General features: G+C 44.6%; 1 protein-coding gene across 1 annotated transcript; it reads right to left on the bottom strand.

Moving 5' to 3' along the window:
* Positions 1-870: 870 nt before the first annotated feature.
* Positions 871-24,967, bottom strand: CES5A (carboxylesterase 5A). Its single transcript, XM_031657976.1, has 8 exons — positions 23,980-24,967; positions 15,883-16,016; positions 13,671-13,824; positions 11,082-11,186; positions 9,143-9,247; positions 7,160-7,428; positions 1,423-1,509; positions 871-1,337 (listed from the first exon to the last, which is right to left on the bottom strand). Exons 1-8 carry the CDS (start codon positions 24,076-24,078, stop codon positions 1,088-1,090), a joined length of 1,203 nt encoding a protein of 400 aa, XP_031513836.1. The 5' UTR covers positions 24,079-24,967; the 3' UTR covers positions 871-1,087.
* Positions 24,968-27,234: the final 2,267 nt, after the last annotated feature.

Raw genomic sequence — 27,234 nt, 5'->3', positions numbered from 1 at the left:
CCCTTCGCGTGAATAGCTTCAATGTCGCGATGCTCCTTCTTGGGTAGCAGCCAGGTTCACTGCTGTATCCCGGTGAAGGGATCATGGTAATTATATATCAGACGCTCAGTGTAGATTTATTTTTTATTTTTGTATTATTAATATCTTATCTTATTTTTCTAGAAGGATTCTTGCTGTGTCACCCAGTCTGGAGTGCAGTGGTGCGGCCTCTGCTCAGTGCAACCTCCACCTCCCACGTTCAAGTGATTTTCCACCTCAGCTTCCCAAGTAGCTGGGACTATAGGCACACACCACCACGCCCGGCTAATTTTTGTCTTATTTAGTAGAGATGGGGTTTCACCACGTTGGCTAAGCTGGTCTTGAACTCCTGACCTTAAGTGATCCACCCACCTCAGCCTCCCAAAGTGCTGGGATTATAGCCGTGAGCCACCACACCCAGCCAGTGTAGATTCATTGAATGATAGATTCATCTCGACCCCATCACAGAAGCTTCATTTCTTCTTGGCACTGCTGATCTGACCCTTGATGCCTAGAATTTGACTTCTAGGTTTTTTATTTTGGATGACGTCAGCTTTCCATGGCTGAGGATACCCCATCACCCACACATCTCTCTGAGCCAGAGAAGAGACCCAGCTCAAACCCATGATGTCCAAGACATCCATACTTGGCTTGTCGCTGAAGCCCCCATGGGTTGGGGTGGTGGATTCGCATTTTGGGTAACATGCACAGACACTTTCTCTGATAGAAAGTGGGTGCTGGGGGCAGGGGGAGCATTATCAGCACAGAATTAAATTCTGCCCCGTTATCCATATTTTACATTCTGATTTTATTTCATATGAGGTATAAAATCATTATTATGACAACTAATAGGTGAGCCCTCCTCCAAATTTATTAAAGAAATCTTGTTACCTTCCAAGACAAATTGCACTTTTTGATGTCGAAAAGAATTCCATAAGGATCATACCTAAGTCCATAAAATACCAGCGAAAGCAGCTTGTTCTGCAAAGATCTCCATAGAAAGCAGCTGAACTTGGAAAGAAGCTAATGATTGCAGGGAAAAATTGAAGGAGGAGAAGGGAAACCAAAATCATAAAATGATAACTACCCAAGGAACACAAGAGAAAAAGAAAGGCTGGAGGAGAGAGAGGAAAATTAACGAGGAAAGAGGACTGCGGAGCGTGTCGGAGGCAGACAGGATCAGGGGGATGGTGCTGGTCCAAAACTCCACCCGCGGTTCTTTGAGTCTCTGTCCGAGGCTCATGTTCAAGTCTGGTTGCAGGTACTGCTCGGTCAGATTATAGGCTGGCCACAGAGGCAGGTCGTCCCCATTGGGATTCCTGGAAAGGAGAGCAGAAACAGGGGTGAGATTTTCCTCCTCACACCCCAGGCCTTGGCATGGGGGAGACCGGGAGATTCACTGACCCAGTTCGAGCAAAGGTAGCCCAGTATTTCATCATCTTCTGTCTCAGCAATTTCTCCTCCTCCGTGGCTCCTTCTGAAGGAGATAATCACAAAATGCTGCTGCTCTGGGTGAGGCTCAGGATGCCTGGGGTGTATTTGATGAATCCCTTTCACACCCCTCCTCCCACTGGAACCTTACAAGCCTACCAAGTCACTGTACCCATTTTACACATGCAGATACTAAAGCTCAGAGAAATGGGGACCTACCCAAGGAATTGTGGCTTCCGAATGGTGGAAGCTGAACACACATCTTCCCTGTCCACTCCGTGTTCCTGAAGCCAGTCCCATGATGCTGCAGGTTCCCTGGGGACACAGACCAGCTTACTCCCTCTCTCTGTCTCTTTCTGTTTTCCCCTCTCTTTCTCTTCCTTCTCTCCATACTCTCTTCCTTCTCTCTCCCCATCTCTGTCTTCCATCTCTCTTCCCTCTTTTTCTTCTCTCTCTACCTCTCTCTCCCCTCTCTCCTTCTTCCCTTTCTCTCTTCCTCCTCTCTCCCTCTCTCTCCCTTCTGTCTTTCTTCCCTCTCTCTCTGTTCCTTCTCTCCCTGTCTTCCCTCTCTCTTGCTTCTCTCTCTTTTTCGACTCTCTTTTCCTTCTCTCTCTTCCTCTGCCTCTGTCCTCCCACACACATTTTTACAATTAATTTTTGTATTTCCTTATTTAAAAAGTAGAAAATCCAAAATGCAGAAAGAGCATCTAATATTCAATGAAAATGTTTCCCTTTCATCTCTTCCCTGTAGACACCCAGTGACCAGCCTCAGAGGCACCTTCCCAAAGACAGGCTCTGCAGGTTCCAGGGTATAAACGGACACCTTTCTACACATCTGGCAGGAGACTGGACACGTATTATACATATTGCTCTTTTTATTAAAAGACTCACTCAGGTGAGTCCCCATAGGACAGTCAGAGTGCAAAGTCCTAGGGTTCTGGGGTAAGGCTATGCCTTCTGCATCAGGGAACTACTTACTGTTTAAAAAGAAGCCCCTAACATGCTACTGTGCCTAGGAGAAACACATACCCTTCCATTCCTCTTGCACTTTCCCACACAACCTACTTCCCACTGTACTTGAAATGTCCTTCTGCTCAGTTGTTCCCCTCCCTAAAGATCAGATCAATGAGCATCTTCTCCATGAGGCCATCTCCAGTCCACCTGAGAAATCCACTGTATAACTTTTAACATCAATATCTCTCAAACCTTAGTCCCAATTCATCAACTCGTCAAATATCCCTCCACCGGGGGGCCTGAGGGATCTCTGCCTGTAGTGTTTCTTTCTGTTTTCCTTCCTTTTTTTTTATTATTATCTTTTTTTTTTTTTTTGGTGAGACAGAGTCTCTCGCTCTGTTTCCAAGGCTAGAGTACAGTGGCGAGATCCTGCAGCCTCAAACTCCCAGGATTGACAATACTCCTGCTTGGCCTCACCAGTAACTGGCACCACAAATGCATACGACCAGGCCTGCCTAATTTTTTTATTTTTTGTTGAGACAAGTTCTCCCTGTGTTGCCCAGGCTATTCTTGAACTTCTGGGCTCAAGCAATCCTCCTGCCTTGGCCTCCCAAAGTGTTGGGATTACAGGTGTGAGCCACTGTACCCAGTTTCAGAGGGCTTTTCCTAAAATAGAAATCAAATCATGTCCTTCTTCCTTTTGTTCTCAGTCTTTAGGATGAAGTCTATCCTGATTACATAGCTTACAACAACTGAAAGCATTCTCTCCTGCTGCAGCCAACCCTCAGCTGATCTCTTCACACCCTCTGCTCCCAGCTGGTACTCTTGGTTCTTCCCACCCATTCCATCACCAGACAAGCTCCATTAATCCTCCAAACCCTTCTCCCCAAGACAACACCCATGCTGCATGTTATGACACAGGCTTGGGGTGGGGGCAACACCCCAAAACCCACATTAATGCATCCACAGAGAAACAGCTGAATAGTGGGATAAATAACATGAATAAATGTGTGGGAATGAAAATGACTGATAGCCACAAATCAGTTGAGGTCCAATTCTGCTGCTGGGTGGGTTACAAAAAGCCTCTGGGTTTTTGGATCTCTTCCAGGTCGGGGATTGTGGATTGGGTTTATGGGCCTATTGATATAGTTGGACCTGTGTCCCCCACCAAATCTCATGTTGAATTGTAATCCCTAATGTTGGAGACGGGTCCTGATGGGAGGTGATTGGATCGTAGGGGTGGTTTCTCATGAATGGTTAGCACCATCCCTTTGGTGCTATTCTCATGATAGAACTCTCATAAGATTTGGTTGTTTAAAAGTGTGTGCCACCTCATCCCTCTCTCCTTCCTCCTGCTCTGGCCATGTAAGACATGCCTTCTTCCCCTTCACCTTCCACCAAGATTGTAAGTTTCCTAAGACCTCCCGAGAAGCTGAGCAAACGCCAGCATCATGCTTCCTGTACAGCCTGCAGCACCATAAGCTAATTAAGCCTCTTTTCTTTATAAATTACCCAGTCTCAGGTATTTCTTAATAGCGAGGTGCAAAGTGGACTAATACCTGTGTGCTTAGTAAAGGTCTATTGAATGACTGGTGGTGAGAGTGTCTGTGCCCTGGCCTCTCCCAGCTGAAATTAACTGACCCAGAGGCTATCTGTTAAGGTGCATGTGTCCTCGGGTGCCTCAAGTTACCAGGATGTTTTGTATCTCAGATGGAGGGCCCAGGGACTTGTTAGACCACTGAGGATCTCAGGTGCCTCCTTCTGTGGAAAGCAGTGCCCTCTGCTAGCCATCTGGTCATCAGAGGTAAACCCATCTCCCTGAGGCACTTTGGAGCCACATTAACTTTCTGGAGGCTGGGTGGGGCCTCGAGCCCCAGGCAGTACATGTGAAGTGGCCACTCAGTCAGTCGTTGTTTCTTCTCACTTTTGATAAAAGCAGCTGGAGCTTCCACCGATGAACACACCTGCAGCCTTGTGGGGCCTGAAGTAGTTACCTAGCCCATTGAGAAAGAGAGCCATTTAACTGGGCTGAGTTGTGGCCCCACTCAGTGCACGTTTATGACCTTAGCCCTGCATTCGAATGCAACTATTTGGAGATAGTACTTTTAAAGGGGTGATTATGTTAAAATGCAGCTGTTAGAGTGGGCCCTAATCCAATCTGGCTGATGTCCTTATGAGAAAAGAAAAGTTTAGACACACAAAGCGATATCAGCACCTTGATCTTGGACTTCCAGTCCCTAGAACTGTGAGAACGTAAATGTCTGTGGTTTAAGCCTCCCAGTCTACAGTATTTTATTATGGCAGCCCTGACTGCCTAAGAGGCCCCAACTTGGCTTGGACATCAAGTTCAAAGAGAAGCCAGAAAATTTCCAAACTGGTGTTTGTTGTTCTCCTTCTCAAGACCTTTGTGGGTGGGGCCTCTGAGAAGCCACAGTGGGAGGTCAGGCAGTGGCAGTGAGGCTGGTGGCTGAAAACACAGGCTCCCTGCACTGCCCTCACCAGCTGAAAACTTGGCAAGGGACTCAACTCTTCCTGCCTCAGGCTCCTCATCTGTAAGACGGAGTTTGCAGCAAGTACCTCTTGCGAGGGTGGTGATGAGAACTCAGTGAGTTGATATTTGTAAAGCTCTTACAATCGGAACATGGTAGGTAGTAAGCACTTCATGTGATTATTTGTTAAATTACCATGTTCTGGCAAAATTACAGCTTTAAAACTTGAGGCGTCAGAAACAATATCCATGTGGCAAATGAATTTTCTTGGTATGTTTTCTGCTGAAAATCTTGGGGTAATGAATCACTATGGTGGATACTTAAATGAATACTAGGGCCGTACCTGTCTCCTGGAATCTCAGGGAACCCTCAGAGTTATTTAAATTACCCACAAGCATATTTTAACTACTAAAAACCTTCTCTGTACATTAAGGAGCTGGAATTTGTTTCTCAGGGATTTCCTGTGGTCTCTAACAACTTGCAGTGGGTTTAACTGCAAATTCACATGGAATTTCAGCACCCACACAGGATTTTCAGCTCTGCAAATTCTGTCACTTGAATAACTCCAATATCTAGCATTTACTGAGCACTGACTGTATGCCAGGTTATTTGATGTACACCTGTGAGGCACGTGCTAAGATGAGCCCTATTTCACAGAAGAAGGAGTGGAGGCTCAGAGAGGGTGGGCCACTCCCCTAATATCACACAGCAGGTAAGCAGAGAACTCGGCATTTAAAGGCAGACCCTAGGCTTGGCACTGGCCCACGCCTATAAACCCAGCACTTTGGGAGGCCAAAACAGGTGGATCACTTGAGGTCTGGAGTTGGAAACCAGCCTGGCCAACATGGTGAAACCCTGTCTCTACTGAAAATACCAAAAAAAAAAAAAAAAAAAAATTAGCTGGGCATGGTGGTGGGTGCCTGTAATCCAGCTACCCAGTAGGCTGAGGCAGGAAAATCACAAACCTAGGAGGTGGAAGTTGCAGTGAGCCGAGATCACACCACTCCACTCCATCTCGGCAACAGAAGACGACTCTGACTCAAAAATTAAATTAAATTAAATTGAATTAAATTAAAATGGCAGAGCCTAAATACATAAAAATTATACACCACTGTCTCTTTACTAGCCGGGAGATGTTGGAAAGACGCTTTAGCTGCTCTGAGCCTCAGTTTCTTTAAAATAGGGAAAATCCGCCTGTTTTCAAGTTGTTGCTTGGATGGCCTGTGCTTGGCACTGGAAGTTACTGGGGAACTGGTTACAGTAGTTACGGTGGTGGTTGTCATCACTAGCACCTGCCTTCTTCTTTCTAACACACACCCAAAAAATCACTGAAAAGCCTTACTTAAGCCATGAACTGTGATTCAGTGGCCTCGTCTGCAACATGAGGACAAAAATCCCTAGTCCTACTTCAAAACATTGTCCTGGAGGTCAAATTAATAATGGTAGAACATGCTTTCACAACTCAATGAACTCAGGACTCTGGTTCTAGACAGCCACCAGCTAGCTTTGTAATCTGATGAACCTCTTTATTTTTTAACCCTATTTTGTCCAGGTTAAAATGCGGAGGTCAATCTATATAAATGAGCTTCAACAGTATTAGGAATTTGAACTCTCCACTCTTCCACAGATGAAAAGTTTATTTCCAATGAATAGAGTCTTGCTAACACATGGAATCAAAAAATCATGGGTCTTTCCCAGCACCTGGGCCTCAGCTCAACAAACTCTCCCTAGAAGAGCCTTTCCTGACCACCTGTTATCCTCTCTAAGGATACCTTCTCTCCCCACTTGTGTCCTTCATAGCATCAATCACTCTCTGAAATCATCTTCTCAACTTCGTGTCTCATCTGTCTCTCCCCACCAGAGTGTAAGCTCCCAGAAAGCTCGTATGCTCAGTTTTTATAAGTCTCTAATAAATGCTCAGTACATACTTGTTGAATAAATAAAATGATTTAACAATTTTGCAACTTATACAACCTTAGCATTCTCGGATGTCAAAATGTCAGAACCAAGGCTGGACATGAACAGTTTAAAGGACTGAAGTTTTTCAAACCTATTTGAATGCCAGCTCTGAAGTGGTAACTGCATTTTTTGGAAACGATCATTTATAACGTTGTCTGAACAAAGACGAAATGGACCCATCTCCTCTTTCCTTTTTATATAGTTGTTTCTTCCACCCTAAGCCTCATCACATGAGGAGGAAGGCAGACACTTGTTGTGACTTGACTGGTCCTCACTTGCCCTCTTTCAGAGAGAGGAAAGGTGATCACTGTGTGCTCGGCTGGTGGGCTTCAGCATTTAAAACACCTGTTGTCATCTGTGGAAATGCCCAGCTGTTGAAGCCAAGAGCTGCATCATGGTTTGAGAGAGTGGCAGCATGGACAGCCAGAATTCTTACCATAGGCAGCGGGAAGCCACACTCAGGGTTATTGACTCCGATGATGGAAGGAATTGCTTTAAATGCTTTCTGAGACAATAGACATAGAGGCTCATTAGGAAAGAAAGCACCATCAACCACTAGAGTGAAAGGCTTTGTTTTCTGCAATAAGGAAGAAAAAAAAATCATCAGCAATTTCTGTTCACAAAATCTGCTGTCCCAAATCTTGACCAAGCAAAGCCAACATAGTCTAGCACTGGTTTAAATGCACTTAAAAAGTAAAAACAAACACTATGGGCCCAGCTCAATATATCAGTCCCTGGCAGCTTTGCCACGTACTTGGGCCAGGGGGCTAAACTTGTCTGTGTCTTATTTTCTCATCTGCTAAATGGGAATAATAATAATATCTACCAAGAAAAACAGTGGCCTGTGATATGATATGGCTGTGTCCCCACCCAAATCTCAAATTACAGCTCCCGTAATTCCCACATGTTGTGGGAGGGACCCGGTGAGAGGTAATTGAATCATGGGGCAGGCCTTTCCCATGCTATTTGCCTGATAGTGAATAAATCTTATGATATCTGATGGTTTTATAAAGCAAGCTCCCATGCACAAGCTTTTTTTTTTTTGCCCACCACCATGTAAGATGTGCCTTTGCTCTTCCTTCAGCCTCTACCATGATTGTGAGGCCTCCCTAGCCACGTGGAAGAGTTTCTTAAACCTCTTTCCTTTATAAATTACCCAGTCTCAGGTATGTCTTTATTAGCAGCTTGAGAAGAGACTAATACAGCCTAGCCCAGAGATTCTCAAAGTGTGGTTCCTAGACCAGCAGCATCAGCATCATCTGGGAACTTGTTATAAATGCACATTCTCAGGCCCACTTCAGGCTCCTCAATAAGAAACTCTGGGGTGGGGGTGTAGCCCAGGAACCTTCTTGTAGCTGGTCCTCCAAGTGATCCTGATGCATATTCAACTTTCAGAACTACTGGCCAAATGCAAAGGGAAAAACTATGGTAGATGGAGTGGTCAGGACTGTAGGGGTTGGTGTGAACATCTTCCTCAAGTGTCTCCCTGAGAGACAGTGTCTTGGACATGCCTGGATATTTTTTGGGTCTCAGAAAGCAACACTCAGCCCTAATCATGGTTTCCTTAGGTTTCTGTTTTGGAATTTGGGTAGAAAGGAGCACATGAAAGAGTTTGACACAACATTAAGTCCAGGACTTATTATCCATCTCACTGAGTCTAGCATGGATCAGAATGGACATTCAGTAAACACCATATAACTAGCAAATGTTGAAATCTGAAAGATAACCGTCTTGTTTGGTCAAAGACTGTCATCAAAGGCTCTCAAGATTGGAAGGGACATAAAGATTACCCGGTCCAATTATCTGTCACTGATTGAAAGTTTGTCAGAGGTCAGCTAGATTTTGCTTGAATACCTGGAGAGGTGGGCATCTCACTACCTTCTAAAGGAGCCCAGTCATTTTCCAGACAATTGAGGTCTTGAAAAGTTTTCAGTTATGCAGAACTAAAATGACTTCCTAATAGAACTTCCAGCTCCTGATTTTGACTTCAGCTTCTGGAAGCATGCGTAACAAGGGTGGTCCCTCTCTCCAGTGAGATGCTTTCAGGGACTTAGAGACAAGCCTTGTACTTTGCTGAATCTTCTCCAGGCTAAGTGGCACCCCTGCCCCAACAATGTTCTTAAATTACCTACAAGGGTTCTATACCCCTACTTGTTTTTTTTTACATCTGTTATCCCCAATCCTCCTCTTTTCAATGTTCCAAATCCAAATAAATAACAGAGGCATAGGATTTGTTCATCTCTCCATTCAAAGGGCAAGTCTCCCTCCAAAACTGCCCCTTCTGTCCTCACCTGGCTGAGGGTCAGCAGCTCCTTGGAGGATTTTGTCCTCAGGCACCTCAGCAGGTCCTCAGAGTCTGACGCATCGTTCCCACAGAAATGTGCAACCACTTGCAGCTATTTTGCAGAGAAGGGTCAGGTTAGAGCATGATATTGGAATCATCTAGGAAAATGGAAGCTGGAAAATGCCCTCCAATCAGACACAGGTTTGTCCTCCATATATGAGTCCATCCTGCCACCCCTGCCTAGCCCCAGGCCCCTATAATGGAAGTTGCACATGGCGAACAGGTTACCACTGCATCACCCTCACTCTCTTGCCTGGCTCTCCTTGTCATCTTTAGTGAACACCACAGCTGGGGATGGGAGTTTGCCAGTCTGTGACCATGGAATGGAATCAACGTTCACGGTCACAAAGAGATCAGTCCTGTGAGCTTGGCTGCATTGGTACTTGGCCCCTCCAGAGTCTAGAAGCCCAATCTTGAGGTGCTAAATGAAGACAGAAACACCAAGAGCGAGGAGCAGCTTTGCAAGCTCCTTCATTGTCAGTAGAGGCAGGGCTCCAGATCAGATTCTTAGCTTGTCAGCCCTGCCCAAGCCCCAGGCCCACACACAGCCTGGAATGTCCTACCTGTCTTTTTCCTGCCTCTATACCAATCCTCCTCATTCTATAAGGCCTATGTCCTTCCCTCCACGATGTCCTTTCAGGGCATTGCACTCCCCAGAAACCCCTTCCTCATCCAATCTCCTATAAGCTCGATGTTCCCCACCTTCCATGCCTGGCCCATTGCTGAACACCTGCTTTCCTTGTCACTGAACCTTCCATATTTGTAGAACTCGCTCCCTGAAAGTGATGGTTCTCAATCTTCTGGGAGTCATGGATACTCTGAGAATCCAATCAAAGTCACAGACCCTCTCCCTGGGAAAACGTGCAAGCATGTGGAGTCTGGCACAATTGTGGGACCACTTCCCAAACCTATCCATGGATTCCAGGATTTAATCCTGTCCAAGGAGAGGTGATAAAAAGATTAGATTGCCCTCAAGTTTAGGATGTGCTTTCTCCACTGATAAATCCCAGAGCTCTAACAGAGCAGGGAAAATAGTGGGCACCCAGTGATGTGTGTCAAATGAATAAATATATGCCCAAACTGAAAATAGTTTTATGGAGAATGTTACCAAAATCAACATTTCTGTTTATTGAGGGTATTTTTTTTACAATTTTATAACTCTATGTTACGACTCTTGGTATATACTGTTACTTTCTGTAAGATGTTTAGGAAAATTTACCACAAAAATGATTAATACTCAAGAGAAAGCTCCACAGCCCAGTGCTTAATTAATATGCATTGAATGAAACAGCTCATTCGTTAACTCATTCATTCAGAACACTTATGGCTGCCTGATATATACCAAGTATTATGCTGGGGGCCTGAAGGACAGAGAGATCCTGGTCTCTAGGGCCTCACGATCTAGTAGATAATTAGGACAAGAGACAGATGAGAAATATCGTGTGATAGATGCCTCTTATAATCCCAAGCCAAACAACACTAATCAGTCACAGCGTTATTTCCCACTGAGCTGGAAAGAGCCTCTGAATCTTTCTTAACATAATGTCCTGGGTATCCATTCCCAGCAGAGTAGTGTAGGCGCAGAAGAGCTGTATAAGATACAGGGCACTGAGTTATATATCACAAGCAAAGAATCACGGGTAAGATGTAAGAACCATAACACACATACACACACACTTGTGCACACCAGTGGTGTGGCATTGTGTAGCTAGTTCCATTTCCTGTGGAACCAGACATTTCATGGAGGAATAAGGTTTACCTTGGGCCAGCATGAGGTTCCTTGGGCATGGTACTAAGGAAAGCCAAACACATGGTGAGAAGGGGCCTGACCACATTCTCTGCTAACTGAGGAGAGGAAGCTGGCAAGGTGTTAACAGTATACATATGTCCTCACTCTTCTCATAATCATAGGCCTTCAGGTAAGGGATGATGGCCGCCCCACTCTCCATGACGGCTTTGTGGAATAAGCCTTCGGCCATGGGAGACAGTATCTGGAGAGAGAACACAGAAGACCCAGGAAAGGTTACTCCCCAGCGACACACATACCATTCACTCCTCTTCAAAGAAAACTTCCCAGGAAGCCTCCTTAAAAGCTCTAAGCTTAGAGGGGAAAAGCCCTGGTTTGGGGGTTAAAGGACTAGCTGTGAAGGTTTGGGCAACTTACTTAACCTCTCTGAGACCCTGGTTCTTTATGGACTTTGATGTCAAATATTCAGACATGTGATTTCTAGCTCCTTCACTTCCTAGCTAGTTAACCTCAGGCAAGTTGCTTAATATTTCTTTTTTTTTTTTTTTTTTGAGATGGAGTCTCACTCTGTGGCCAGGCTAGAGTGCAGTGGTGTGATCTCAGCTCACTGCAACCTCCAACACCCAGGTTCAAGTGATTCTCCTGCCTCAGCCTCCAGAGTACCTGGGACTACAGGGGCGTGCCAACATGCCCAGCTAATTTTTGTATTTTTAGTAGAGATGGGGTTTCACCATGTTGGTCAGAATAATCTCAATCTCCTGACCTCGTGATCTGCCCACCTCAGCCTCCCAAAGTGCTGGGATTACAGGCATGAGTCACTGCACCCCGCCAAGTTGCTTAATATTTCTAAGTATCTGGTCACTCCCCTGTAAAGCTGGAGTAAAAATTGAGCCCGTATCACAAAACTGTTGTGAAAAGCAGAAGAAGGAATAAACATAGAACTCTCCACACAGGGTCTGGTCCAATTTTGCTCATGAAATAATGGCTGTTATCATATATGAAAAATTAGGTTAATATAATCCACCTTAGAAGGTAATTTTGAAGATGTAAAAAGACCACAGATATTGTCAAGTGCTATTCAGCAGAAGCTTTCTTAACTCACCACCATGTCACTGATTGCTGCAATTAACTTGCCAACTGATGCCAAGGAAATGCTGACCACTGAGCCAGTGGGCCATTTTCTAGCACCTCTGTACATTTCTCTTCTCACCAGTTTCTTGGCAAGAATCAGGTTTGTTCGCTTCCAAACCTGTTTTGTCATTTGCACTTGTTATTGTAATTACATAATCAATGAAATATCATGAGAACAAATGAACTGTATGTGTAAAAAGAAAATCAAATTATGTCTGGAAAAAAATTCTTGATAAAAGATGGCTAAAAAATATTGCGTCAGGTCAGGCATAGTGACTCATGCCTATAATCCCAGCAATTTGGGAAGTCAAAACAAGAGGATCACTTGAGCCCAGAAGTTCAAGACCATCCTGGGCAATATAGCCCAATACAGCTAGACCTCATCTCTAAAAAAATTAAAAAAAAAAAAATTAGCTAGGCGAGGTGGCGCATGCCTTTAGTCCTAGCTCCTTGGGAGGCTGAGGTAGGATAACTGCTTGTCACCAGAGTTTGGTCTGCAATGAACTATGATCACCCACTGCTTGCCAGCCTGGGCAACAGAGTGAGACCTTGTCCCAAAAAAATATATTGCTGTCATCGGGCACGGTGGCTCATGCCTGTAATCTCAGCAGTTTGGGAAGACAAGGCAGGTGGATCACCTGAGGTCGGGAGGTCGAGACCAGTCTGACCAACATGGTGAAACCCCGTCTCTACTAAAAATACAAAATTAGCCAGGCATGGTGGCACATGCCTGTAATCCCAGCTACTCAGGAGTCTGAGGCAGGAGAATTGCTTGAACCCGGGAGGCGGAGGTTGTGGTGAGCCTAGATTGCGCCATTGCACTCCAGCCTGGGCAACAAGAGCGAAATTCCATCTCAAAACAAAACAAAACAAAAATCCATATATGTGTGTGTATGTATATATATACTATACGGATATCTATGTATCTATATATATAGATATATAGATATAATATATATATATTGCTGTCAAATCGTGTGTGGACAAGAAAGTAGTAAAATATTTGCAGGAAAAGTATAAAAATCCCAAATGCACTAAAATCAGGCGGCTTTGCATGCATCTTTAAGTTTGCACCCACTGTAAAGAAACTGCAATTTGAGGATAGCGAATTTTGCGGGTGGTTTATGCAAGATAATCCATGTTGGAATTCGAGTCGGCAGACCAACTCTGCAAACATAAGGCCCCATATCAAACTGTTGGTGAGGGAATATACATTTTATGGTTTAAATTAAAATAAAATATTTATATGCATCTTTTGGCATTTAATGCCTTAGCTGAGTTTCCTATTAAACAAGTAATTACCACTCTGGTAATTGAATACTAGGGTTTCTCCTCTACAAATACAAGGGATTTTCCCTCAAATTATTACTCACTCCGTGACCTCAGGTGATTTATTTAAACTTTCCCAATGACACTGTCTTGTCTGTGAAATTAGACTGAGCCCCTAACTCATAATGTGTGTGTGAGGCTTGAAGAAGACAATGTGTATTAAAGTGTTTGCTCAACATGAAGGCACCAATCAAATGTTAATAATTCATCATCATTTTTGGAACCTCCTGCACTGAGATTCATTCAAATCACAAAGCAGAGAACTCACAAGGCTTGAAACACTTATGGCTCCCGCGGACTCGCCAAAGATGGTCACAGAGCTGGGGTCCCCACCGAAGAACTCGATGTTCTTCTGGACCCAGGACAGAGCAGCCACCTGGTCCTTGAAGGCCCAGTTCCCCGGCGCGTGCTGATCCCATGTGCTGAGGACAAGAAGCAGGGTGAGAATTCTCAGTCAGCCATGGTGTGTTTCCCACTGCCCTGGAAGTTCTCAGCAGAGGCTGTGGGCAGGCGTCAGTGGGGAGGGGACTGAGAGTCAGAGGCCTGGAGGAGCTGGAGAAACTGGGCTCAGTTCTCACGCTTTGCTGGGATTTGGATTTCTTTGAGAATTTGATGAAAGCTATGCACCCGAGAAGAAATGCACATACAATATTGTAGGTGCAATTTCAAGTATTCTTGGGCTCCTCAGAATCCATGAATCCCAATCCATGAATCCTATGTTGCCCAGGCTGGTCTGGAATCCAAGAATCCGATCCTGAGAGTTGGTCTGTACTAGAAAGCAAGGGTTTCCTGGGCACAGAATTTTCCATGAAACTAAATTAATGATAGTCATAATAACAATAACAGGGCAGACGCGGTGGCTCACGCCTGTAATCCCATCACTTTGGGAGGCCGAGGCGAGCGGATCACAAGGTCAGGAGATCGAGACCATCCTGGTTAATACGGTGAAACTCCATCTCTACTGAAAAAACAAAAAACAAAAAAAACCAAAAAATATTAGCTGGGAGTGGTGGCAGGCACCTACAGTCCCAGCTATTCAGGAGGCTGAGGCAGGAGAATGGCATGAATCTGAGAGGAGGAGCTTGCAGTGAGCCGAGATTGTGCCACTGCACTCCAGCCTGGGAGACAGAGCGCCGTCTCAAAACAAAACAACACAATAACAGCAGCTGCAGCAAGTTCAGGACACTGTTCGAAAGACTTTAAGGCTAATAATCCTACAACCCTCACACCTATGAGGTAGGTGGTGCTGGTTTTTCTCCCTTTGCTTCTTTGGGTCTTCTCCACCCTTCTCTGCCCTGCCCCCGAAAAGCTGACCTCTAGGAATGGCATCACCCAGGCCTCAGCTGTGTGCCATGAGGGTGGGCTAGAGAGAGACTGCGATGTTTATCCCACCACCCCATGCTCCATCTCTGATGGGAAGTGTTTGGGCAGAGGCTGCTTTTTTCCACAGTAGCAGCTCATGCCAACTCCCTTCCACTAAACCTGGAGCCTGCTGTCAGGACACCAATGGATACATCAACTCTTTAATTCAGGCACAGAGAGGTTAAACCCCCTTGCCCAAGAGCTAGAAAGCTGCAGTTTTGGGATCCCACGCCCCAATCCTGCTCCCCCTGCCAATTGCATGTTTTCCAGGATGGAATTAATGGGAGAACAAATGAAACAAGTGGAAATGCCATAGAACCAAAGAAATGTCTAGACTGAAAGCATGCATGCAGTGCACACCATATATGCATGTCATCCTGGGGCACATTCTACTCCCCTCCATTTTCCAGTTCCCCAGACTGCTCCTTCCCCTGGTCCCCTCCACTGTCCGTGACCACTGAGCTGGCTCTGACTCCACCTTCTCTCTCCCAGGACCCTGCATCTGGTCAAGAGTCAAGCCCCGCCAATTTCACCTCCATTCTACTGTGGCTCCCACCCTGGACCCCGTTTCTTCATCTCTGTTTATCCTGAGAAGCATTATACCTTAATGGTTACCATCTCAGCCTCGAGCACAGGATTCACAGTCTGGCCACTTATTATATGGGTGACCTTGGGCAAGTCACTTAACCTGCTTTGCCTCAATGGTTCTCACATCTAAAATGGGGATAATGATAGTGCCCACTCCACATGGCTGTGAAGATTGACAGCGCCAGGCAGACAATAAGCATGTCATACACTCATGTTATATACATGTTAGCTATTGCTTTTGTGTTTGAATGACCCCATGGCCTGCATCAAGACAGTGCCTCCCAGTGGGGCTCCCCATCTGCAGCTGGACACCCCTGGCTCACCCTCCACTTGGCCTCAGAGTGAGATTCCTGGTAAACTACTCTGAGAAAGGTAATCCTGGCCCCTCAGTCTGTGTTGGATAAAGCCCAAACTCTATGTACAGCCTGGCATTCAAGGTTCACTCGTTCTTAGGTCGCTCGGCATTGTCTCCGGCTACTGCATGCCTGCTCCTTGAGGATCTGGGGTGTCGATTACTTGGAGAGACTCACGTGAAGAAGCCAAATATTCCCAGCCGGTACTGGATGACCACAACCAGCACGTCCTCATAGGCAGCCAGAGCAGACCCATCGAAGATGGAGGCTGAGCCAGTCTTGAAGGCACCCCCTGGGAACCACACCAAGACCTGAGGAGGGAAGAGGAGTGTCCAGTCAACCAGGAGGCACCACCTCCCCTCCCCATGCAGGTGAGGCACACGTTCTTAACACCAAATAGAAATGTCCCACTTGCTAAGTGGGGTACGAGGTTTTGACTCCCACTGCCACTGACTAGCTGTGTGACCTTGGGAAGATTACTTAGCCTAAAGCTCATTTTTCTTATCTGTAAAATGTGAAGAAGGAAAGTATCTCACTAATGAAGTTATCATGAGGTTTAAACAAAATTCTGCATCTAAAGCTCATAGAACAATGAGCAATGGCACATTTCAAGTTTCAAGTGCTCAGAAATAGCTCACTAAATACCAGTGAGCCTGTGACCCACAGGAAGATGGAAACCATTGTAAGCATGTATAAGAGCAAAAGCAGCTCAAGATGTTTCAGAGAAAAGCTCTCAGAGAGAGGAGAGGAAGGGAGGGGAGGGAAGGGGAGAAAAAGAGAATGGAGGAGGTGAGGGGAGTGGAGGGGGAGGAAAAGAGGAGGAGAAGGAGGAAGGAGGAAGAGGAGAAGGAGAAAGGATGAAAAATGAAGAAAGAAAGAAGAGAAAGAAGAAAGGTCAGGCGCAGTAGCTCATGCCTGTAATCCCAGCACTTTGGGAGGCTGATGTGGGCAGATTGCCTGAGCTCAGGAGTTTGAGAACACCCTGGGCAATATGGTGAAACCCTGTCTCTACTAAACCAAAAATTAGCCGGGCATGGTGGCAGGCACCTGTAATCCCAGCTAATCAGGAGGGTGAGGCACAAGAATCCCTTGAGCCTGGGTGGCGAAGGTTGCAGTGAGCCAAGTTTGCACAACTGCACTTCAGCCTGGGAACAGAGCAAGACTCTGTCTGCGTCCCCCACCTCCCCCCAAAAAAGAAAAAAAACTGGGAAGAGTAAAAATTGTATTGATTAGAAAAATTGGGACCAGGAAACATAAGACATTATTCAAATGGCATTATCTCTATTTATACATTTAATAACAAATCCCTTCCATTCTCTTTCTTGAGGTCATATTAGAGATTACAGCCTTTGGGGCAGGTAAAGAGAAGAAAGCCACAGAAGAAAGGGGAGGTAGACAAAGCGCTTTCTTTGGTGCCAGAATCTAGTGCCTACTGTGTGTATAACATGGAGCAAGTCATTTATGCCCTTCCTAGGCCTCATCTTCTCCATCTGTGGAATGGGTCCAAATCGTCCTTACCCAGTTAAATCAGGTGATGTACTGTGCCTGGTACACAGCAAGCATTTAATAGACATTACTGTTATGATACAAGACAGCCAGCTTCCCCTGGCAGAGGCATGGGGAATGGAAGAGGATGCGAGGGTTTGGCTAAAAAAATAGAATATGCCTTTCCCCCACTCACTGACATAGGGATATTTTATATTCTTAAATGAAACACTTAACATGATTACCTGACTGTCTTCATTATAAACAGAAAAGTTGGAGGATAAAATTATCCTTTTTGAAAAAAGAGAGTGCGCCTAAAATGGCCGAATAGGAACAGCTCCAGCCTCCAGCTCCCAGTGTGAGCGACACAGAAGACGGGTGACTTCTGCATTTTCAACTGAGGTACCAGGTTCGTCTCACTGGGGCATGTCGGACAGTTGGTGCTTGTCAGTGGGTGCAGCCCAACCAGCAAGAGCTGAAGCAGGGCGAGGCATCATCTCACCTGGGAAGTGCAAGGGGGAAGGGAATTCCCTCCTAGCCAAGGGAAACTGAGACACACAACACCTGGAAAATGGGATAACTTCCACCCTAATACTGCACTTTACCTAGGGTCTTAGCAAATGGCACACCAGGAGATTATATCCCACGCCTGGCCCAGAGGGTCCCACGCCCACAGAGCTTCCCTCATTGCTAGCACAGCAGTCTAAGATCTAACTGCAAGGCAGCAGCGAGGCTGGGGGAGGGGTGGCCGCCATTGCTGAGGCTTAAGTAGGTAAACAACGCCACAGGGAAGCTTGAACTGGGTGGAGCCCATCACAGCTCAGGGAGGCCTGCCTGCCTCTGTAGACTCCACCTCTGGGGACAGGGCATAGTGAAACAAAAAGCAGCAGAAACCTCTGCAGATGTAAATGTCCCTGTCTGACAGCTTTGAAGAGAGCAGTGGTTCTCCCAGCATGAAGGTTTACATCTGAGAACGGACAGACTGCCTGCTCAAGTGAGTCCCTGACCCCCTGAGTAGCCTAACTGGGAGACATCCCCCACTAGGTGCAGACTAACACCTCACACCTCACACAGCTGGGTACACCTCTGAGATGAAGCTTCCAGAGCAAGAATCAGACAGCAACACTTACTATTCAGCAATATTCTATCTTTCGCAGCCTCCGCTGCTGATACCCAGGCAAATAGGGTCTAGAGTGAACCTCAAACAAAATCCAACAGACCTGCAGCTGAGGGTCCTGACTGTTAGAAGGAAAACTAACAAACAGAAAGGACACCCACACCAAAACCCCATCAGTATGTCACCATCATCAAAGACCAAAGGCAGATAAAAACCACAAAGATGGGGGAAAAGCAGTGCAGAAAAGCTGGAAATTCAAAAAAATCAGAGCACATCCCCCCCTCCAAAGGAACACAGCTCATCGCCAGCAATGGAACAAAGCTGGATGGAGAATGACTTTGACGAGTTGAGAGAAGAAGGCTTCAGACAATCAAACTTCTCAGAGCTAAAGGAGGAACTAAGTACCCAGAGCAAAGAAATTAAACCTTTGAAAAAATAATGGAAGAATGGATAACTAGAATAATCAATGCAGAGAAGTCCATAAACGAACTGATAGAGATGAAAACCATGAATCGAGAACTAGGTGACAAATGCACAAGCTTCAGTAACTGACTCAATCAACTGGAAGAAAGAGTATCAGTGATTGAAGACCAAATGAATGAAATGAAGTGAGAAGAGAAGTTTAGAGGAAAAAGAGTAAAAAGAAATGAACAAAACCTCCAAGAAATATGGGATTATGTGAAAAGACCAAATCTACATCTGATAGGTGTGCCTGAAACTGATGGGGAGAATGGAACCAAGTTGGAAAACACTCTGCAGGATATTATCCAGGAGAACTTCCCCAACCTAGCAAGGCAGGCCAATATTCAACTAGAGGAAATACAGAGAACGCCACAAAGATACGCCTCGAGAAGAGCAACTCCAAGACACATAATTGTCAGATTCACCGAAGTTGAAATGAAGGAAAACATGTTAGGAGCAGCCAGAAAAAAAGGTCGGGTTACCCACAAAGGGAAGCCCATCAGACTAACAGCAGATCTCTCAGCAGAAACTCTACAAGCCAGAAGAGAGTGGGGGCCAATATTCAACATTCTTAAAGAAAACAATTTTCAACCCAGAATTTCATATCCAGCCAAACTAACTTTCATACGTGAAGGAGAAACAAAATCCTTTACAGACAAGCAAATGCTTAGAGATTCTGTCACTACCAGGCCTGCCCTACAGGAGATCCTGAAGGAAGCACTAAACATGGAAAGGGACAACTGGTACCAGCCATTGCAGAAACATGCCAAATCGTAAAGATCATCGATGCTAGGAAGAAACTGCATCAACTAATGAGCAAAATAACCAGCTAATATCATAATGACAGGATCAAATTCACACATAACAATACTAACCCTAAATGTAAATGGACTAAATGGTCCAATTAAAAGACACAGACTGGCAAATTGGATAAAGAGTCAAGTTTACTGTATTCAGGAGACCCATCTCACATGCAGAGACACACATGGGCTCAAAATAAAGGGATGGAGGAAGATCTACCAAGCAAATGGAAAACAAAAAAAGGCAGGGGTTGCAATCCTAGTCTCTGATAAAACAGACTTTAAACCAACAAAGATCAGAAGAGACAAAGAAGGCCATTACATAATGGTACAGGGATCAATTCAACAAGAAGAGCTAAGTATCCTAAATATATATGCACCCAATACAGATACAGGAGCACCCAGATTCATAAAGTAAGTCCTTAGAGACTTGCAAAGAGACTTAGACTCCCATACAATAATAAAGGGAGAATTTAACACCCCACTGTCAACATTAGACAGATCAATGAGACAGAAATTAACAAGGATATCCAGAAATTGAACTCAACTCTGCACCAAGCGGACCTAATAGACATCTACAGAATTCTCCACCCCAAGTCAACAGAATATACATTTTTCTCAGCACCACGTTGCACTTATTCCAAAATTGACCACATAGCTGGAAGTAAAGCACTCCTCAGCAAATGGAAAAGAACAGAAATAATAACAAACTGTCTCTCAGACCACAATGCAATCAAACTAGAACTCGGGACTAAGAAACTCAATCAAAACCGCTCAACTACATGGAAACTGAACAACCTGCTCCTGAATGACTACTGGGTACATAATGAAATGAAGGTAGAAATAAAGATGTTCTTTGAAACCAATGAGAACAAAGATACAACATACCAGGATCCCTGGGACACATTTAAAACAGTGTATAGAGGGAAATTTATAGCACTAAATGCCCACAAGAGAAAGCAGGAAAGATCTAAAATTGACACCCGAACATCACAATTAAAAGAACTAGAGAAACAAGAGCAAACACATTCGAAAGCTAGCAGAAGGCAAGAAATAACTAAGATCAGAGCAGAACTGAAGGAAATAGAGACACAAAAAACCCTTCAAAAAAATCAACGAATCCAGGAGCTGTTTTTTTGAAAAGAAACAAAATTGATAGAGCACTAGCAAGACTAATAAAGAAGAAAAGAGAGAAGAATCAAATAGATGCAATAAAAAATGATAAAGGGGATATCACCACTGACCCCACAGATATACAAACTACCATCAGAGAATACTATAAACACCTCTATGCAAATAAACTAGAAAACCTAGAAGAAATGGATAAATTCCTGGACACATACACTCTCCCAAGACTAAACCAGGAAGAACTTGAATCCCTGAATAGACCAATAGCAGGCTATGAAATTGAGGCAATAATTAATAGCCTACCAACCAAAAAAAGTCCAGGACCAGACAGATTTACAGCCGAATTCTACCAGAGGTTACAAGGAGGAGCTGGTACCATTCCTTCTGAAACTATTCCAATCAATAGAAAAAGAGGGAATCCTCCCTAACTCATTTTATGAGGCCAACGTCATCCTGATACCAAAGCCTGGCAGAGACACAACAAAAAAAAAGATAATTTTAGTCCAATATCCCTGATGAACATTGATGCGAAAATCCTCAACAAAATACTGGCAAACCGAATCCAGCAGCACATCAAAAAGCTTATCCACCATGATCAAGTGGACTTCATCCCTGGGATGCAAGGCTGGTTCAACATATGCAAATCAATAAACATAATCCAGTATATAAACAGAACCAAAGATAAAAACCACATGATTATCTCAATAGATGCAGAAAAGGCCTTTGACAAAATTCAACAGCCCTTCATGCTAAAAACTCTCAATAAATTCGGTATTGATGGAACGTATCTCAAAACAATAAGAGCTATTTATGACAAACCCACAGCCAATATCATACTGAATGGGCAAAAACTGGAAGCATTCCCTTTGAAAACTGGCACAAGAGACAGGGATGCCCTCTCTCACCACTCCTATTCAACATAGTTTTGGAAGTTCTGGCTAGGGCCATCCGGCAAGAGAAAGAAATAAAGGGTATGCAATTAGGAAAAGAAGAAGTCAAATTGTCCCTGTCTGCAGATGACATGATTGTATATTTAGAAAACCCCATCATATCAGCCTAAAATCTCCTTAAGCTGATGAACAATTTCAGCAAAGTCTCAGGATACAAAATCAATGTGCAAAAATCACAAGCATTCTTATACACCAATAACAGAGAAGCAGAGAGCCAAATCAAGAATGAACTCCCATTCACAATTGCTTAAAAGAAAATAAAATACCTAGGAATCCAACTTACAAGGGATGTGAAGGATCTCTTCAAGGAGAACTACAAACCACTGCTCAGTGAAATAAAAAAGGACACAAACAAATGGAAGAACATACCATGCTCATGGATAGGAAGAATCAATATCATGAAAATGGCCATACTGCCCAAGGTAATTTATAGATTCAATGCCATCCCCATTAAGCTACCAATGACTTTCTTCACAGAATTGGAAAAAACTGCTTTAAAGTTCATATGGAACCCAAAGAGAGCCCGCATTGCCAAGACAATCCTAAGCCAAAAGAATAAAGCTGGAGGCATCACACTACCTGACTTCAAACTATACTACAAGGCTACAGTAACCAAAACAGCATGGTACTGGTACCTAAACAGAGATATAGATCAATGGAACAGAACAAAGCCCTCAGAAATAATACCACACATCTACAGCCATCTGATCTTTGACAAACCAGACAAAAACAAGAAATGGGGAAAGGATTCCCTATTTAATAAATGGTGTTGGGAAAATTGGCTAGCTACAAGTAGAAAACTAAAACTGGATCCTTTCCTTACTCCTTATACAAAAATTAATTCAAGATGGATTAGAGACTTAAATGTTAGACCTAAAACCATAAAAACCCTAGAAGAAAACCTAGGCAATACCATTCAGGACATAGGTGTGGGCAAGGACTTCATGTGTAAAACACCAAAAGCAATGGCAACAAAAGCCAAAATTGACAAATGGGATCTAATTAAACTAAAGAGCTTGTGCACAGCAAAAGAAACTACCATCAGAGTGAACAGGCAACCTACAGAATGGGAGAAAATTTTTGCAATATATTCATCTGACAAAGGGCTAATATCCAGAACCTACAAAGAACTCAAAGAAATTTACAAGAAAAAAACAAACAACCCTATCAAAAAGTGGGCAAAGGATATGAACAGACACTTCTCAAAAGAAGACATTCATACAGCCAACAGACACATGAAAAAATGCTCATCATCACTCGCCATCAGAGAAATGCAAATCAAAACCACAATGAGATACCATCTCACCCCAGTTAGAATGGCAATCATTAAAAAAATAAGGAAACAACAGGTGTTGGAGAGGATGTAGAGAAATAGGAACACTTTTACACTGTTGGTGGGACTGTAAACTAGTTCAACTATTGTGGAAAACAGTGCAGCGATTCCTCAAGGATCTAGAACTAGAAGTACCATTTGACCCAGTCATCCAATTACTGGGTATATACCCAAAGGATTATAAATCATGCTGCTGTAAAGACACATGCACACGTATGTTTATTGCAGCACTATTCACAATAACTAAGACTTGGAATCAACCCAAATGTCCATCAGTGACAGACTGCATTAAGAAAATGTGGCACATATACACCATGGAATACTATGCAGCCATAAAAAAGGATGAGTTGGTGTCCTTTGTAGGGACATGGATGCAGCTGGAAATCATCATTCTCAGCAAACTATCACAAGGACAGAAAACCAAACACCGCATGTTCTCATCATAGGTGGGAATTGAACAATGAGATCACTTGGACACAGGAAGGGGAACCTCACACACCGGGGCCTATTGTGGGGAGTGGGGAGGGGGGAGGGTTAGCATTAGGAGATATACCTAATGTACATGATGAGTTAATGGGTGCAGCACACCAACATGGCACATGTATACATATGTAACAAACCTGCACGTTATGCACATGTACCCTAGAACTTAAAGTATAATTAAAAAAAAAAAAAGATACCTCAAATTTTTAAAAAAGTCAGACTCCTTTTAAGTAGTGTCTTTTCTGAAAGCTTACAGGTCACTAAATATGCAGCAGATTGGAAAAACAGAACAAAATAAAAATTAAAAGTCAAGGCACTGCCAATAAAGAATCAATCAGAAAAACTGATCACGTGAATCTATCATTCGAATGATTTTTAAAAATTGTTGATGTGATTACATTTCCCTTTTACCCAACAGGGGGTAGTTCCGATTCCAGACATGCAGCTGCACTGCCTGGATCCCAGGCCAAGGTCCTGCTAGCTGGAGCTTGAAGCACACATAGCAGGCAGCCTTACGGGGAGCTTGGAGCCTGCATCGGCGTGGGCAGGCGCATAGATGTTCAGGTACAGGCAGTCTTCTGACGCACCGATATTGGGGTAATGCACCTTGAGCATGTGTTGATCTAAGCGCAGCCACTCTGAGTTCTGGAGGCACCTTGGAGAAGGAAAGGAGAAAACCCTCAGAAAAAGTTATCAGCAAACTTGCCTGGGAAGGGCCAGTTCTTCTGAGAGCAGTGAGGCCTGGCCGTCTCCTCTGCCTGAGCAGAAGAGGCAGCTACTGGTACAAAGTCCAATCATACCCAAACCCCCATGGTTTCCAAAACAAACAAGCAAGCAAATTATAACTCTCTTTGATCTGGTTCCTGGCTAGGAAAGCACATGGTGTAGAATAATTGCACCATTACCACCTACCACCCTCCTATGCCACCACGATAATATAGACACACATAACAAACCAAGCTGGCCCAACAATTCCCTAAACCACAGAAGGCAGGACACAGTCGAATAACAAGGGCTTTGCCCCTGCGGCTCCCTCTTCTGTCCCCAGAAGAGCAAAGGAACATTTCCCGGCCTCTGTACCTGGAACCAAATGGGATAGACTCCCGCACCCAGGCTTTGCTCAAGCCGGGCCCTCTGCCTCGACTGCTCTCTCCCCATATCTGCGTGCTCACATTCTTCCCTTTGTTTCAGATTCACTCTAACTTGCCACCTCCTCCCAGAAGCCTTCTGAGATTTCTCCAGTTCTACCATATCTCTTCTTTGGAAACACCCACCTACTTTGTGTTCTTTCCCAGAACTTGTCCTAAGCTTGTTCGTGTGCATTATCATCATCCCCACCTCAGCTGTGAGCACCTGAAAGCCTACGACTCTGTTTTAGTCACCCCTGTACCTCAGAGCACCAGCAGAGCATGATACACCGTAAGATTAAGTGAGGCTGTCATGTGAATGCTTCTACTATACTGTGTGCGCAATCAATGCTAGTTGTTTTCATAATAGAATAGTGTGCAATATCACTGCTCGTCTTCGGCCCGCTCCCAGCGAGGCCCTGGGGGCTGCCTGGAGGAGGAATCAGGAGCAGGCTGGGGACGGGCAGAGTCATGGCCCACCCAGTCTGTGGCAATCCCCAGTGGGGTCGTAAGCCTTCCCTTCACCCAGAGGCTGTGCTGCTGGCCGGTATCCAGCTTCCTCTCCAAGATCCAAGTCCTGGCTTCTTCCGGGTGCTGTGAAGTCACCCCCTTGAGACCACTGACTTAGTTTTCTCCTAGGGGCCCAGCAGCACCTAGCCACAAAATCTCCCCCATTCACTCCAGGAACCCATCTCCCTCCTGCTGAGAGCTCTTTCTTTCTACAGGATTAACACACGAATTTCATGAATCCTGGGATGCCACAAACTCATCTTCCCAGAGTTCCTACACTTCTGTCACTCCACACCCTCTGGCACCACTGCAGCACATCTGTACAGCACCTGCATGATTACTGGCTTTTAATTTTTTTCTTAAATTTAATTTCAATAAACTCCTTTTAAATTTTACCTAGAATTCAAGTAGTAACATTTATGGAATTGTGGTTGGTGAGTTAGGTATGTGCTTTTGAATACACACGAATATTCATGGATGAAAATGTAAAATTCTCAAGCAGTTGCTTCCTGAAATCAACCCATCTACTTCCAGCAGCATGGCACTTTGGGAGACTGGGCATGCAGGAGTCTCAGTCACCACACAGAATGTATGAGGCCTGGGAAGGAAACTGCTTGACTTCTTACTTAGCAGACCTGGGTGTCTTAGCACTGTTTCTAATGTCATTCATTACTGAAAGTTCTGTCACTGCAGCCAGGAGTGCAGAAGCACAGAGCTCTACTCCTCACACCTCCACAGTGCTTTCAGGATAGTGTCCCTCTAAACCCTTTGCAGGCTGTGAGCAGCCAAGGGAGCAGAAGCAGGGTCTTTTGTGCACCACCACCCCAAGAAGAGCTCTGGTCTATAGGTTCTCGGCAACACCAGAACGTTGATGCCATCAAGAAGTACTACATAGCTCTCCACAGACCCTCCAGAGACCTCAAAAATAGCCTCATTTCTACCAGTGGAAAATCCTCTCCACCCCATCTTCTGAGAGCCCTCCTCTCCCACTGGATATCTCACCCTTGGTTGAGATTTGCAAGGACAGATAGCCCAAAGTAGGATCTGGCCTGGAGTGCACCCAATTCCTCATTTGGCTGCCTGCCCGACCGTGAACATCGGCGGCTGCTGCTGACCTCCAGAGCTGGTTGGGGAGCCAGAAAGAGCTTCTTGTTAACTGGTAAGTGCTGAATAGGTAGGCAGAGGCAGCGAGTTACTGAAGAACAGCATGAACAAATTCTCAAAGGAATTGACCAAAGCAAGACTTTCCTGTTCTGATTTACATAAGAAGCTGATGATTAACTCTTGAGTTGGGAAAGATAATTTGATCGGCTTTGGACTTCGGGATGGGGAACAGAAAAAGACATTCCCAGACCAGGCAAGACATTTTTAGGATTACGAGTGCAGAGACCCAAGGATGAATGAGGTTTCCAGCCCCGCTTGTGGAACACAGTGCAGGCTAGAGAAGCTGAGAAGTTTCTGAGAAGAGGAAGAAGGTTGCTGCTGGGACAAGCCAGTGGCTCTGAAGGCAGAAACACTGCCAGCTCAGACTGGCAGCCCGGCACAGCCCTGCCAGCATGAGTCTTCAATGGCCATTTTGGTCTATAGCCTCTTTGGCAGCCTTGAGGCCTCTTAGATTATATTATTTCCCCTCTGGCCCTTCATAGTTGCCACCAAAATATTCTCCTGGCCTTCAAATCATCCCTTCATCTGACCAGATATTATCAATTCTCTACACCACTGCTCCTCCAGCTGTTTTAAAGCACTTCACACAAACTATCTTGTTGCTGCTTACCACCACTAGTGTGGATGTCTTTCTTCTCCAGCTTCTTCTTTAAACTCCAATTTAACTGCCCTCTTCAGAACCTTCCCCTGATTCTCTGAACTTCTTAGTGCTTTGCTTTTCAATCTCTCTTATTCTCTAATAAATCCCGTAGCCATGACTCTCTTCCTCCCTTGGAATTACCTAGGACTTTTAGGTACATATTCATCCAGTGTCTTACATGTGCCCTGTGGCTTTAAAGCTCAGCTCTAGACCTTCTGTCTTCATAGTTTGTTCCATTCCACTACCAAATTCCTATCAATTTACTTGATTTTTTTTTATTTAAATTGGGATTTTTTAAAAGCTGAAATTTTATTAGAAAGGTGGTAAATA

Source organism: Papio anubis, chromosome 18 (genome assembly GCF_008728515.1).
Source record: "Papio anubis isolate 15944 chromosome 18, Panubis1.0, whole genome shotgun sequence".
In the NCBI taxonomy this organism is placed as follows: domain Eukaryota; kingdom Metazoa; phylum Chordata; class Mammalia; order Primates; family Cercopithecidae; genus Papio; species Papio anubis.
This window is presented reverse-complemented; position numbering and strand designations above follow the sequence as displayed.

What these genes read in the sequence shown, in the direction of transcription:
- CES5A (XM_031657976.1), bottom strand. Translation starts at nt 24,078, where the DNA reads ATGCTCAAGGTGCATTACCCCAATATCGGTGCGTCAGAAGACTGCCTG. An exon ending in ATGCAGGCTCCAAGCTCCCC is followed by an intron (nt 16,017 to 23,979) that starts GTAAGGCTGCCT and finishes TTCCCTCCTCAG; the next exon opens with GTCTTGGTGTGGTTCCCAGG. An exon ending in AGCTGCTGACCCTCAGCCAG is followed by an intron (nt 7,429 to 9,142) that starts GTGAGGACAGAA and finishes TCCTTATTGCAG; the next exon opens with AAAACAAAGCCTTTCACTCT.